Here is a 13,363-nt window from a genome sequence, read left to right as displayed (position 1 = left end):
CGGCCCTGGTCGGCATCTTTGTTCACCTGCATTTCTTTCTATCCCCACCACCACCCTGCGAATGAGTTTCTGGTCTTCTGCCAGCTATTCCCAGGCCTTGGTCTAAACCTCCATCCTCCTCGTCTTCCTTCCCCCAGCTTGCCTGGTTTGGCTTTCTACTCTGTCTCAGCATTTCACAGCCAACTTAGGCGAGACAGTTACACATAAAAAGATAATTAACAATGTGAGCCAAGAAATACGGACCCCATGAGTGGTACAAATCATGTGTTTGAGGAGTTTGGAGGAGCTGGGCCCAGCTGGCTTTGGGTGGATGGAGAGCAGGAAAGAGGCTTTCTAGACTAAAGGAAGACTGGGAACATTTTTCCAAGAGCAAAGAGATCATTAAAAGTCATGAGGAGATAAAAAGCTGGACAGGATGCAGGAACCTGGGATTCACGACTCTGAAATACAAGGCTGAGATGCCGCCACTCCCGATTCCTTGCCTACAGTAAACATTACTAATGAATTGTGGCATCCTTTTCCATGGAGCCCAGAGAATCCTTCTCAGAAGGATTCAGAGCCTCAGAATCCTTCTCAACACAGTGCTTCAGGAAGACATTAACAAGCCAATGGATTGAACATGGAAGTATTATTTGCTGTCCTTGACATAGACTACAGAGTGATCAGGAGTCCCTGTGTGGGAGAAAGGGTCAAACTGTTCCCTGTTGCTTTGCCTCCAGTGTTTCCCTGTTTTACAACTTCTGATTTCTAACTCTGCCAGTCATGTCTCAAACCGGCAAGGAAACGTAGAATCACAGAATGGGAGAAGTAGATGGGATCGATCACCTTGATGAAGTCCCAGAACCTAAGTCAGGTTCGGTGGGGTGAGGAGGTTCAGAGCCGACGTCGTTGGTGCAAAAGGTGATTTATTAGAGCACGGGGACAGGGCCCGTGGGCAGGCAGAGATGCGGCTGCTCCAGGTTGTGAGGAGTGGTTGGTTATATACACAGGAGTTGGGTAGGTGAGGACAAAGGGGTGTTCAGAAGGGCTATTGGGGCCCTTCAATATCAGGATATTGAAGGCTTAGTTGCTATCAAGTAAAGACAATTGGAAGTCTGGTGGAATGTTACATTCCTGCTATCAAGCATCCTTGTTAATAAGATTTAGGTTTAGAAGAAATTTAACTTTATTTACTTTTCCTTCTACTTCCACCTCCTTCGGTTTTTATGGAGGGGAGGGTAACATTAGGCTTGAGGAACTGAGTTCTGTGTCTTTGGAGATTGGGCTATTGATAAGGTAACTTCTTTGTTGTAATCTCAAGGAAATTTGCAAACCAAGGGAGACTCCTGTCTTGCAGGATTGTGATCTCAGCAAGTTAACTATTTATCATTTTATGGCAGTCAGGGGTGCCTGAGGAATGCTACACATATGGAGGGGAAGGGATGAAAGTGGGGGGGTGCAAGGCGCCAGCTTTTGCTTTGTCCTCAGCCAGCCTCCTGCTCCCTCATTAACCTCATTGAGTTCAGTTCCTCCATTTGGCAGCTAGAAGAAATTTGAAGCTTAGGAGGGAAATGGGCTTGTTTAGCTAAGTGGTAAACAGAATATAAATGCAGATCTTTTGACCTGACCTTGTACCAGCAGCAACCAGTCCTGGAAAGGGAAAGGAACCTGACCTTCCCTAAGAACCCACCACATGCCTGTCTTTGATAGTGGGAGCTTTTCATAGAGCATCTCACTTAAACCTGCCAGGGCATCATGATGCCCCAAAAAAGGCCACTGACATCCAAAGACAGGTTCAAGTCAAAGGCTAATGTGTGACAGTGGCAGGATTCAAACCCTCTCCATCAGCCCCCAAGACCTGCCTTCCCTGATGGTTCCCATGTGGATGTTCCAAGCCTTTCTGGAAACAATCATAGGGTTAGAGCTCTCTGGGAAGAGCTGGTGGTGAGTGAGACTTTCCTCTACACTGGGTGACTGCTGTTTACCATCTACTTCGTCTACTTCCAGTTCTTGGCCCTACCTGGGAGAAAGCCAAGGGACTCCTCTGCGGGTGTACACAAGCACTGGCCAGGTTGAGGGCTCTCTCTGCAGGGAGTTCGGGGTTCCACAAGATGAAGTGGCCTGCTTTCCACCATGCTCATTTGATGACTCGCCAGGTTTTACAACGTTAATTTAAGCTCTGCAGACAAAGTGACTCTGTCCGGTTATAGCGGCGTGCACTTAAATGTCAGAGCTTTGCTGAAAAACTGCTTGGATTTGAAGGAAGTCATTGTGTTTGGTAAAATCTGGCCACATTTTATGCTTATGGCCTTTATTAGGGGATCCAGCTGAGCGAGTTAAAACTGCCTTTCCGTAGTCCGTGAAAGCCTGGGACTCTCGGATTGCAGGAATCACTCAGTGAAGTAATGGCTATTGGATGTAAACTAAATGCCTGGGGCTGGTGTATGCAATGTGATCCTTGTCTTCCCGGAGCTTATAGTCTAGCAGGAAGCAGGAGAAAGATATCAAAAGAGTAAATACCTAAATGGAAGTGTTGTGAGTAAGTGTTACTGAGAGAAAGGGTGGGCCCCGTAAGTATTCTGAGGGGAACCTAATGGGCGGTCAGAGAAGGTAATATTTGAGCTGGATTACAAGTGTGGGGGGGGGGTGTTCCAGAAAAATGGAAATAGCAGGAGCAAAGGCACAGAGACAAGAGAGAATTTGATGTGGTCAAGAAATCTATTTCCCAGTGCCCATCCAGGAGCCACAAGATCCAGCCTACATCCAGGGCTGTAGGTGTGTCAGGTGTCCCCAGTGCCTGTAGGACCGAGCACGGGCCTCACTTATTCTACCAAGCCAGGCTCACATGTCCCCCATGTAAAAATCAAGCTCTCTATCTTGTAGGTGCTTCCTGATGAAGTGACCTCATCAGCCTTCTTGGTTACTAACCCTTGACCTTCATTTCTTGGCCATGTCTTTGGTGCCCACCTTCCCGGCCATCCCTCCTTTGGCACCCTCACCCACTGGAACTTGCAAGGCTAAGCCTGTCTCCCACATCTTTGGCCTCCATCCAGTGGCCCTGCTTCTCTGGCATAATCCTTCCTGTCTTCTGGTTTAGGTCTTTCTACCTCCTGCCAACTGTGACGTGTCCCAGGCACAGCTCCCCCTCACTCCTTTCCTCATCCCCTGTCCCACCCACGCCTCCACGGAAGTTTCATGATATCATCTTCCACAAGGTCCAAATGCCAGTGATTTTCTTTCCTATTTCTTTGCCTACCATCCATGAGAGGGTCTCTGAGATCCCCTGTAGGGAAGACTTGAGAATCTCTCTGCATCGAGTCATTGGTCCCCAGAGCCGCTCATCATCTGGGGATCAGAGAACGTGGGCTTCCTCTTGTTTTTCTCAGTGTCGCTGGGCAGGGTCCAGAGGTGGCGGGCCAAACCTGCTGGGTCTACATCTTCTGCTCCTGTCCCCAGAGACCACTGGGAACCCAAAGGCTGCCGTCTAGGCAGATGCCATCATCTTCTCCATTGATGACCTCTAGGTTAACAAAGGCTCTCAGTCTCTGGGGAGGAGCCTGGTGCGCTGCTCCACACTGAGCCGGTCACTCTGGAAGACAGCCTGTCTCTTGTCTGGTGGGCTCAGCCAGACATGGGAGTCCTCTGCAGTTACATTTTTCCCAGAAGGCGGGTGTCCAGGAGAGCTAAAGAGCAGCAATTATAAGGTTTTCAAAAAATAATAGCATACACGGGGGCTTCCTGAGCCCACAGCCCTGTGCGGAAATGACTTCTGCTGTGCGTGTTTCATAGACAAGAGGTTAAGTGGCCCTAAGTCGCCCCTCAGCAGGTACACAGCGGGGACAGAATGGGCTCAGGTGTCCTGCCCCTACCCCCTTGACTGCTGGTGCTCAGACTGAAGCAGACCCTGGGTTGAACACATGAACACATCCCCCTCCTCCCCAGGACAACATTGAGGCTCAGGCAGAGAAGTCGCCTGCCGAAGGTGGTGCAGCAGCGGGGCCAGAAGCACAATATTTGAATTTAATTCTCACTGGCTCCAACGCAGTGTTTTCAAATACTATGTCCTCCCCCCAGCCCAGCCCCACCTCTGCGGGAAACCGGTGATCTGTCCTGGGCACTGTTTGGCCCATGTCTGAAGGAGAAGGAGACCCTGGGCAGGGGAGTACGTAATTCTGTGTGCAGAAGCCTAGCATGCTGGAGGGGGGTGAGAACGGTCAGCATGATGTGACATGGAGTGGATGGGGAAGCAAGCCCTGGGTGGAGGGCGCTGAGCAAGGACAGGACCCAGGAGCCTCAGGAGCCTTGGGGCTGTGCTGGTAATGTACAGGGAGGGCATGATCCCCTTTATACCTTCCAAAGATTGCTCTGGCTGCTGGGAGGAGAAGAGACCGGAGGAGGAAGGCAGGAGGGAGATCAGTTGTTGCAGGGTCCAGATGAGCCATGACAGCATCCTGGACAAGGGCCGTGGCCATAATGAAGGAAAACGAGTGGGTTTGAGAGCCCGCCACGGAGATCACACCGCTCCTTTGACTGTGCACTCAGGGTGGATGGGACGTGCGGCCGCCACCCTTCTGATCAAAAGCACGGCTAAGGCGCCCACTCTAACGTGAAATGGTGAACCGGCTCTTTGAGAAACAGGTCTTGTAATAAAAGAGCTTTGTTACGAGTCGTGTTCTGTGCTGTGTTGCTGAAATACGCCAAGTGATAGCCTCCGTTCCAGTTGCAAAGAATAATTACCCCGACTCTTTGTGTTGTCAATAACATATTCACAGTATTCACAGGCTCTCATTGCCAATCTAAGCCCAGTGAATTGGAAGTCAGCAAGGTCCCCAGAACATATAGGTCATGGACATGAACGTGCACAGCTTTCCATGGCTTCCTCTCTTTGGTGAGCTTCCGTGGGGCTCAAACAGATCCTTTTCCCTTCAGTACCAGCTGTGTGGCCTTGGCCACGGGATAGCCTTTAGTCTCAGTTTCCCCATTTGGAGCTGGAGACATCAACCACTCCCTCACAGGGTTATTCTGAAGATCCTGCTGAATACAATTTGTATAGTAACAGCTGAGCTGATGGCATGCTTCTTATGTCCGAGGCATTTTCCTAAGCACTCTGTATATAATCACTTTAATTTCCTCAGTAGCCTCATGAGAGAGGCGCTATTATAATCCCCATTTGAGAGGAGGGAACTGAAACACAGCAAGATGGAGTGACTCACCCAAGGTCATGCAGCTAGCATGAAACAGAGCCAGGATTTAAATTCAAGTAGTCTGGTTCCAAGTCCTCTCCTCATAACCACCACAGTGTGCCACCTGCCCACAGGCACAGTCCAGTACCTGGCACACGGCAGACACCCAGTGGGAATGCTTGTTTCCTTTCCATTCGCTCTAAATATTATACTAAATGCAAGACAAGCTCAGAAAATGGAAAAGTGATCCGTTGCCTTCTGACTCTGACCACCCAGAGCAACTAGACAACTGGTATGAAACAGACAGGCGGAAGAGAAGGCATTCTCTTCCTAACTCAGGGGGTAATTAAGTAAAATCCAGAGCTGACCTTAGAGTACACTTACCTTGATGAACACTGAGAAGTGTATAGAATTGTTGAATCATTACAGTGCACACCTGAAACTAACAAGACACTGTGTGCTAACTATACTTGAATAAAAAACAGAAAGAGAAAACAAAGCTGACTTTATCTTGGATGAAGTCCTATGGTCGTTGATGGATACATGTTATAAGTGTGAACATTCTCTACCACATTGTCCAGCTGAGAGTACCTGACAAGTGACCTCTGCTGTCCACCCAGAGATGATGATCATGTTCCCCAAGAAGCCTCATTCATCAGCTCTGGCCCAGTGTTTCAGATTCATCCCACATTTATTAAGCATTGATCACTTATTGATTGAGTGATTAAACACCATCAGCCATATAGTTATTCAATAAGGACTTACAAAGTACTTTTACGTACCAGGCCTTTTGTTAGGTGACAAGAACTAAGCTACTAAGTGACAAGAACTTGTTAGGAGACAAGAACTAAGTGAGGTACTGTTCCTCCATCTGGGAGCACGGAGTGAGGAAGAGAGGGAGACTCACAGGTAAGCAGGAAGTCATGAGAGCAAGAGCTTTGGAGACCGGAGGAGGGAGCAGTTGGCTCTGCCCCCAGGAACTGCACAAAGACCCCACAACAGAGAGGTCATAGGGCCAAGATCTTGAGAGATGATATTTTTTCAGTTGGAGAAGGAGTGGCATTCTAAAATGACACATAGAATGGGCAAAAGCCTAAGGGCACAAAAGGACACACATGTTCCAGAACATTCAAAGTTCAGAATAGCTGGAATGATCATGGAAAGACCTCTAAGACACTGTCCCTCGACACTTAGAATAGAAGATCATTTTTCTCTATTTTCTTTTGAATCCAATTGCATCTAGTCCAAGCTCTTAGTCACTGAGGTCAATGAGAAGCTTCGCATGATTCCCTTCTTTGTATCTCTCCCCCTCTGATGCTATCTCCCTCTGCTGCTTCTTCTATGTCAAGCACAGCAGCAGAGACCATTCTGAAGATTTTTGTTAACTTCTCCACCAGGGGCAAGGAGAATCCAGATCTTTGTTCACAAAAATGTTTAATCTCTTCTTTGCACAGTAGAAGGAATGGGAAGAGAAAGCACATTAATTCTTTGCTGGTAAATCCATGGCAACAAGAAACAAGATACAAACAGACTCAATCCTCTTCCTGTTAGAGGAGTAGAAATAAGGTGGAGCTCACTGCCTCTGCCGACCGTGGCCTGAGAGACAAGGTGAAGAGAGCTGGAGCTGTCCGTGCTCAGGCTGGTCTGGTTTAGTGGCTTAGAGTCAGATCTGGACACTGATGAGTGGCTCTTGCGTCCCCTACAGGTGTGGCAGTGTGGCGGCAGCGTGGAGGTCCTGCCTTGCTCCCGGATTGCCCACATCGAGCGAGCCCACAAGCCCTACACCGAGGACCTCACAGCCCATGTCCGCAGGAATGCCCTTAGGGTGGCTGAAGTCTGGATGGACGAGTTTAAAAGCCATGTCTACATGGCCTGGAACATACCCCAGGAGGTAGGAAACCCTTGTGGGGATGGGGTTTCGGGACTTGCGTGGGTGGTGGGGGGACACAAAAACAAAAAGTAGGAGTCTAAACCCTTCTTCCTGTGGATCAACCAGAGTCTTGTGATCCATGCTAGAGTAGCTTCTCTGCCCCAGAAGATAGCACATGTGGAAGAAAAGAGGCTGACCGTGAGGCACTAAGCCGTGTCTCCCCACGCCTGTCCCTGGGCAGCGTGCTTAAAGGAAGACTTCTCTCCTGACTTCAGTATCCTCATATTTTGTATGTGTGTGATTTATTTATTTTAGAGAGAGTGCAGGCAGTGGGGGAGGGGCAGAAGGAGAGAGAAACCCAAGCAGACTCCACGCTGAGGGCAGAGCCTGATGCGGACCCGATCCCACGACTCCTGACATCACAACCTGAGACAAAACCAAGAGTCAGATAGATGCTTAACCACCGCTCTCACCCAGGTGCCCCATCAGTATCCTCATTTTAAGTGAGAATATTGGGGGTGCCTGGGAGACTCAGTCAGTTGGATGTGTGATTTTGGCTCAGGTCGTGATCTCAGGTCACGGTCTTAGGGTCCTAGGATTGAGCCCCACATCAGTCTCTGAACGCAGTGAGGAGTCTGCTTCTCGCTCTTCCCTCTGCCCCTACCCCCTGCTCGTGCTTATTCTCTCTCTCTCTCTCCCAAATAAATAAATAAAATCTTTTTTAAATAAATAAATGAGCATGTTGGAGCAGATGGTTACAAGTTTAACTCATGTTCCCAGGTCCTCAGCTTCTCTGCTATATAAATATACCAGAAATTACCAGAATTCACAAAACACACCTTAATCTCCCTATAGACTGGATTCAGGCTTCTCCATGGAACCTTTGACCAGAGCACTAAGGAATGTCCACATGGCTTTGAGATATCTTGACCCACATGCCTGGGGAGGGGATACACCCCCTCAAGGATCCTCAGGAGGGAGAAGGGAACTGTTCTGGACACTTTTCAGCTCTTTCTAACCTTTACAGGATCTCATTGTTGCCTGCCTCTGTCCTCTATCCCTCTTGTCACTAACACTTACGGAGTGCCCGAGAAAAAGCAATATTTCTTTAGTAGATTTGTTCAGCCTTGCCATGTGTCATATCGAAATGACCTTGGACCACTGAGTTGGGAGAACCCAACAGATGCCAGCCACGGGACCCCCACCTGCTCACCAGCCTGCCTGCCTGGAGATCATTGCTTATGTTGCAGTGTCTATCTGAGACAGCTGTTGACTGCATGACCTCCTTCTTTCCCCTTGGGAGTCCTTTAAAAAGCTTTAGTTCTTTCTTCCTAATAGGGAAATGGTTGATATTTGCCTGAAGTTTCCATATGAAGGCCCCGTTCCCTGATCCCTCCACCCAGCTAATGTCGCTCTGGCTGAGAGACTGAGAAAATACGCTGGGCCATGGGCGGGGGCTTTTAGGCAGCTCCCCATCCCCATCCCCATCATGGGGGAGGAAGCTTGCATTGGGACGTATACGCCCACAACCTGTGACATTTCAGCAGCAGAGAGAAGAATGAAGAGCCAAGAAGTACCAGCCAGGGTGCGGGCAACCCTGATGAACCAGCCCCAGGATTGCATCCCTGACAGTGGGAGTGTTTCTAGGGAAACAGCAGTGCCTTCTGGACCCATCTGTGGCTGTGGGCGTTGGATCACAGTATTCTGGGGAGCATGCTGAGTGCCTCTGTGGGTGTCCTCTGATAGCAAAACGTTAAGAACGCTTGAAAAGTCCCCCAGGAACCTAGCAATAAAGCACCGTAGATCCCCAGTCCCTTAGCAGAGCCCTGTCTGTACTCCGACTACCTTCTCTCCGCACCCCAAAGCTGCAAACCTTTTAGACTTCTCCCCTCATTGCTGCTGCCAGAAATGGAATGTGGAAATGGACAGTAAATCCAATGAATGGCAGAGAACCAAGTGAGAAAAGTAATTGGAGAATGATGAAACTCAGTGTGCATCTGTGACTCCTCAGAGGGGTAGTTCAAACCCAGTCAGACGGGTGGGAGGAGAGGGGAGTGAACTCAAGAAAAGCAGGTGAGGGGTGGGAGGGTCCAGGATAAAGCCTCAGGTGGAAAAGGAAGAGGTCAGTGTGTTTTCTATAAGTCTATCCCTTGTCCCTACCCCCACCCGCCCCACATTCCCTGCTTTGTCCAGATTCTCTCTCCTACCTCTTCTCGGGTTTCTGGAAAGGGTCATCTTTTCCCTTCCATTCACTTCTGAAGTCTCAGTACTGCACCCAAACTGCTTGTGACAAAGCATCCTAACTGCTTAATGGACATTTTAAAGTCTTTAAGCTCCAAGATTCCCACATTTGAAACTCTGTACTCACTTGGCTCCATGGTGCCACAGCCCAGTACACCCCCATCTTCCTCTGATTGCTCTTAATTTCCTTGTGGGCAACTCTCACCTCCCTCAGATGCTTACGTGCACCCAGGGATCCATCCTTGGCCAACCGCTTTCATTAAACCTCATCTCCCTGGTGGCCCCTTCTGTTCCTGGGTGCTTTTATCTGTTGATGACTTCCGAACTAAGATCTGCAGCCCTGACTTGTGCCTTCAGCTTCAGACCTACAGCTGCACATCTCCTGGGTGCTCCCTTGAGCACTTGAGTCTGCCAAAACAGAGAACATCCTCCCCCACCCCCAGAGCTGCTCCTGTTCTCCCTCCCCACCACGGTTTGGGGTACCACCATCTATCTGCCCAAATCCACGAGCTTGAAACTGGGCATCTTCCTTTGATCCTTCTTTCCCTCAAGCCGCATTCCCAGCCCATCACCAAGCCCTGTCCTGTCCTTTCCCAACCCCATCACGTCTGAGTTCAAGCCTTGTCTCTTCCTTTGTGAGAGCTTTGGGCTGGTTTCCCTGGCTCAAGCCTTATCCCCTTCAAATCTATCCTCTGTACTACCCGAAGTTATCTTTAAAAAACAAAAAACAAACAAAGAACCTCACAGGGACCACGTCATTGCCCTGCTTAAAATCTTTAAAGGACTCTCCACGGTGCACACTGTTGTTTGACCTGCTTTCTCCACTGCCGCCTCTAGCCCCCTCTTCCCCCCGTCCTGTCCCGGAGTTCCTCGGACGGCAGAGCCAGAGAGAACGCACGCGCCCGCTCCGCACTGTTCCTGCCCTCCGTGCTTTTGCGCATCTTGTCCTCGCTGCGTGCATTCCCTACCCTCGGCCTCTTCCCCAGCCTCCACCTTCCCCCATTTCCCTCCACCGAGTTAGACCCAGCGCCGAGACCCCTCCTCTAGGAAGTCAGCCTCAGTGGGAGAAAATGCCCCCTTTGCCTACATGTCTCTGTCATTGCATCATCGCTGTGTAAAAGAATGTTCTGTTGTATAAAAGTCTCTCTCGCTCTCTCATTAAACCAGGGGCTCTCAAATCTGGCAGAACTTTAAAATCCCTTGTGCTCTAGCCCCAGAGATTATGACTTAATTGGTTTGGAAGGGGACCAGGGATCATTTTTTGGAAAGCTCTTCAGGGATTCTAATGTCTGTCCAGGGCTGGGAACTACCGCCTGAGACTCGAGGCTTTCTGGGGACAGATCGTGTTCTTCCCTTTTGTGCCAGCAGGCCTCGCACAAGGCAGGCGTGTGGTCAGGGCTCAGGAAAGCCTGACTGATGCTTTATTAACAAATGGATCTGCTGGCAGTATGTGCCATTCCTTTCTCCTTTGGTCAGTAACTCCTAAAAGCGCATCTGCAGACCAACTGCATCAGAATGACTTGAAGAGCTTTAAATGTACTGCTTCTGGGTCTCATCCTTAGAGATTCTGATGAGTAGATGCCTAGTGGTGCCAGAATCCATTAAAAACTTTCTGGGTGGTGGTTTGGGACTGCCAAGTTTGAGTAATACTAGTTTAGCTCATCCTGCTAGTCCTTCCAAATTCACCTTGAGCATCATCTACTCCAGGAAGCCTTCCGAGACTGCTCACCCTCACTTCTTCCACTGCCCCCCCCCCCATCCTGGCTGCCCCATGGGGCAAATCTCCCTCAGCTTCCCTCTCTGCACACTGTGTGCAGAGAGACCGTTGACTTGTCTGGATCTTCCAGATCTTCCTTTCAGGCAAAGTCTGCATCTTCTTCCTGTTAGTATGCAGAGAGCTTAAGACAACACCTGACACGTACTGAAGATGAACTGACAAAGAAAGAAGAGGGAGGAAGTGTGGATGCTACAACACCCACCCCCTGTGTTTTCCCTAAGAGTGTCCCCAGCTGCCCTTGATGGGGTGGTGTCCCAGTACCTTGTGCTCAACCACAAGGACATCTGCCTATTGATTTCCCCTTTTGCCTGCAGCATCCTAGCTGTAGGTAGGGAGCTGGACCCCTTCGACCCTGCCCAGTGGCTGCCTTGAGAATTAGGTAAGTTAGTCTATGTAAAGACTTGGATCGTTGCTCGACCCATAGCAAAGTCACCAGCTAAGTATTAGCTCTTGCTGTGGCTGGCCTTGTTTACACCCGGGCCTTCCCACCCCAGCTTTAAAATGCCCTTGCCGGGTCGCCATCCTCCCCGCTTGCCTTCGTGCTGAGTCCTCCCCAGGCTGTGTACCAGCCAGAGCTGCTTCTCCTACCTGCTTCCTCACCACGTTTGGTCCCAAGCTTTTGGAAGGTGGGAAGAGCTGCCAGCTCTGGGATCCCGTCTGCTTTGATTGAAAATCAGTTTGCTCATCAACAAACGGAAAGTCAGCCTGCAGCAAAGCATCAGTGCTTTCTTACCCGGGGTTCGGGAACTCTAGACCCATCCCTGCTTCCTCTTGCCCAAAGACAGGCTGTGTGACGGTGGGGAGCTGACAGTCCTTCTTCGGGTTTGGCTGTAAAAGAGATTGTGCATGTGGCCACACACACAGGCAGGAATATAGCTTTTTTTTTTTTTAAATTCGATATTTTACGTATTTATTTGATACAGAGATAGAGAGCACAAGTAGGCAGAATGGCAGGCAGGGGGAGAGGAAGAAGCAGGCTTCCCACCAAACAAGGAGCCCATCGTGGGGCTTGATCCCAGGACTCTGGGATCATGACCCAAGCTGAAGGCAGCCACTTTAACCAACTGAGCCACCCAGATGCCCCAGGAATACAGCTTTTTTTGTGGCTGAGTGTTTTCGATTCCGAGGGCTGCCATAACCCATTGCCACACATCGAGTGGCTTTCAACAACAGAATTTGATTCTCTCACAGTTCTGGAGCCCAGATGCCCAACATCAAGGTGCTGGTGACACTGTGCTCCCTCAGAAGGCTCTAGAAGAGGATATTTCTTGCCTCTTCCAGCTTTGGTAGCTCCTGTCATTCCTTGGTTTGTAAATGCATCACTCCAATCTTGGCCCTCATCTCTATGTCTCTGTGTGTACAAACTTTCTCCTCTGATTTATAAATATACCAGTCATTGCATTTAGAGCTCACCCCAAACCCAACTGATTTCATCCACAGATCTGAATTCCACCTGCAATGATCCTATTTCCAAATAAGACCACATTCATAGGTTCTGGGTAGACAGGAATTTTGCAGGAGACGCTCACTATTCAACCCACTGAGTATTTGGCAAAGGGGGAAAATATGTTTTGTGTTTTGTTGTTGTTGTTTTCTTTTTAAATAATAAGGGCCAACATGACTCTCTCTGAGAATGTTTGCTTATTTCTCAATTTCTAACCCCAATCTGAAAAGAGTTTGATGCAATTTATAGTAAATACACGGTACAGACGCTGAACCATTAAAACAGCAAGGCAAAAGTCAACTAATAAATAGGAAGGGAAAAGGGCCATGATAACCAGAAATATAAGTTGAGCAAAGCTCTGACCCTAGAGTCTCCTAGAAGTTAAAGTGGAAATGGACCCCTGGTGGATCATTCTCCCACCTCCCATGAGGTCATAGGGAGAGAGACAAACTGTCCCTTGATCCTGAGCATAGAAAGAAATTTTTCCCATGGGAACCCAGAATTTAAGAAAACATGGAGACCTTCCAGGGGCAGGTTCTTCTAGCTTCTAGTGGCTTCCCATAAAAACTGAGACACAGTGTTTGTTTTCATGTAAAGGCAATTATACCGTGAAGAGGGAAGGCCTGGGCCCTGGCAAATAGGTTTGCGAGATAAGGATAAGGTGCAGAGAAGTTCAAAAAGCTAAAACTTAACAGATCCCTTGGGGTAAGGGGTGGAGGGAGTGAGTAGGTCACATTTATTGCCAGCTGCTACATTTGAGACTCAAACATTCTCAACCTGGTCTCATCCATAGCTCAGCTCAGCAGTAGGTCAGGGCATGGAGATCAGTCAAACACGTTTCCTGAATCCAGCAGAGAAAAGCCAAATAG

The 13,363-nt window shown here is 49.1% G+C and overlaps 1 protein-coding gene across 2 annotated transcripts in view; it reads left to right on the top strand.

Annotated features, from left to right (window-relative positions):
- GALNT18 (polypeptide N-acetylgalactosaminyltransferase 18) overlaps window positions 1–13,363 on the top strand; it is a 352,322-nt gene that overhangs the window by 276,945 nt on the left and 62,014 nt on the right. For both annotated transcript variants that reach the window (XM_032358168.1, XM_032358167.1), the window contains exon 7: window positions 6,868–7,053. In XM_032358168.1, the coding sequence (XP_032214059.1) occupies window positions 6,868–7,053 (186 nt within the window). The remainder of the gene's footprint in view (window positions 1–6,867; window positions 7,054–13,363) is intronic.

This window comes from Mustela erminea, chromosome 9 (assembly GCF_009829155.1).
Source record: "Mustela erminea isolate mMusErm1 chromosome 9, mMusErm1.Pri, whole genome shotgun sequence".
Lineage (NCBI taxonomy): Eukaryota > Metazoa > Chordata > Mammalia > Carnivora > Mustelidae > Mustela > Mustela erminea.
Note: the sequence above shows the minus strand (reverse complement) of the source record. Positions and strands in the feature narration are given on the sequence as shown.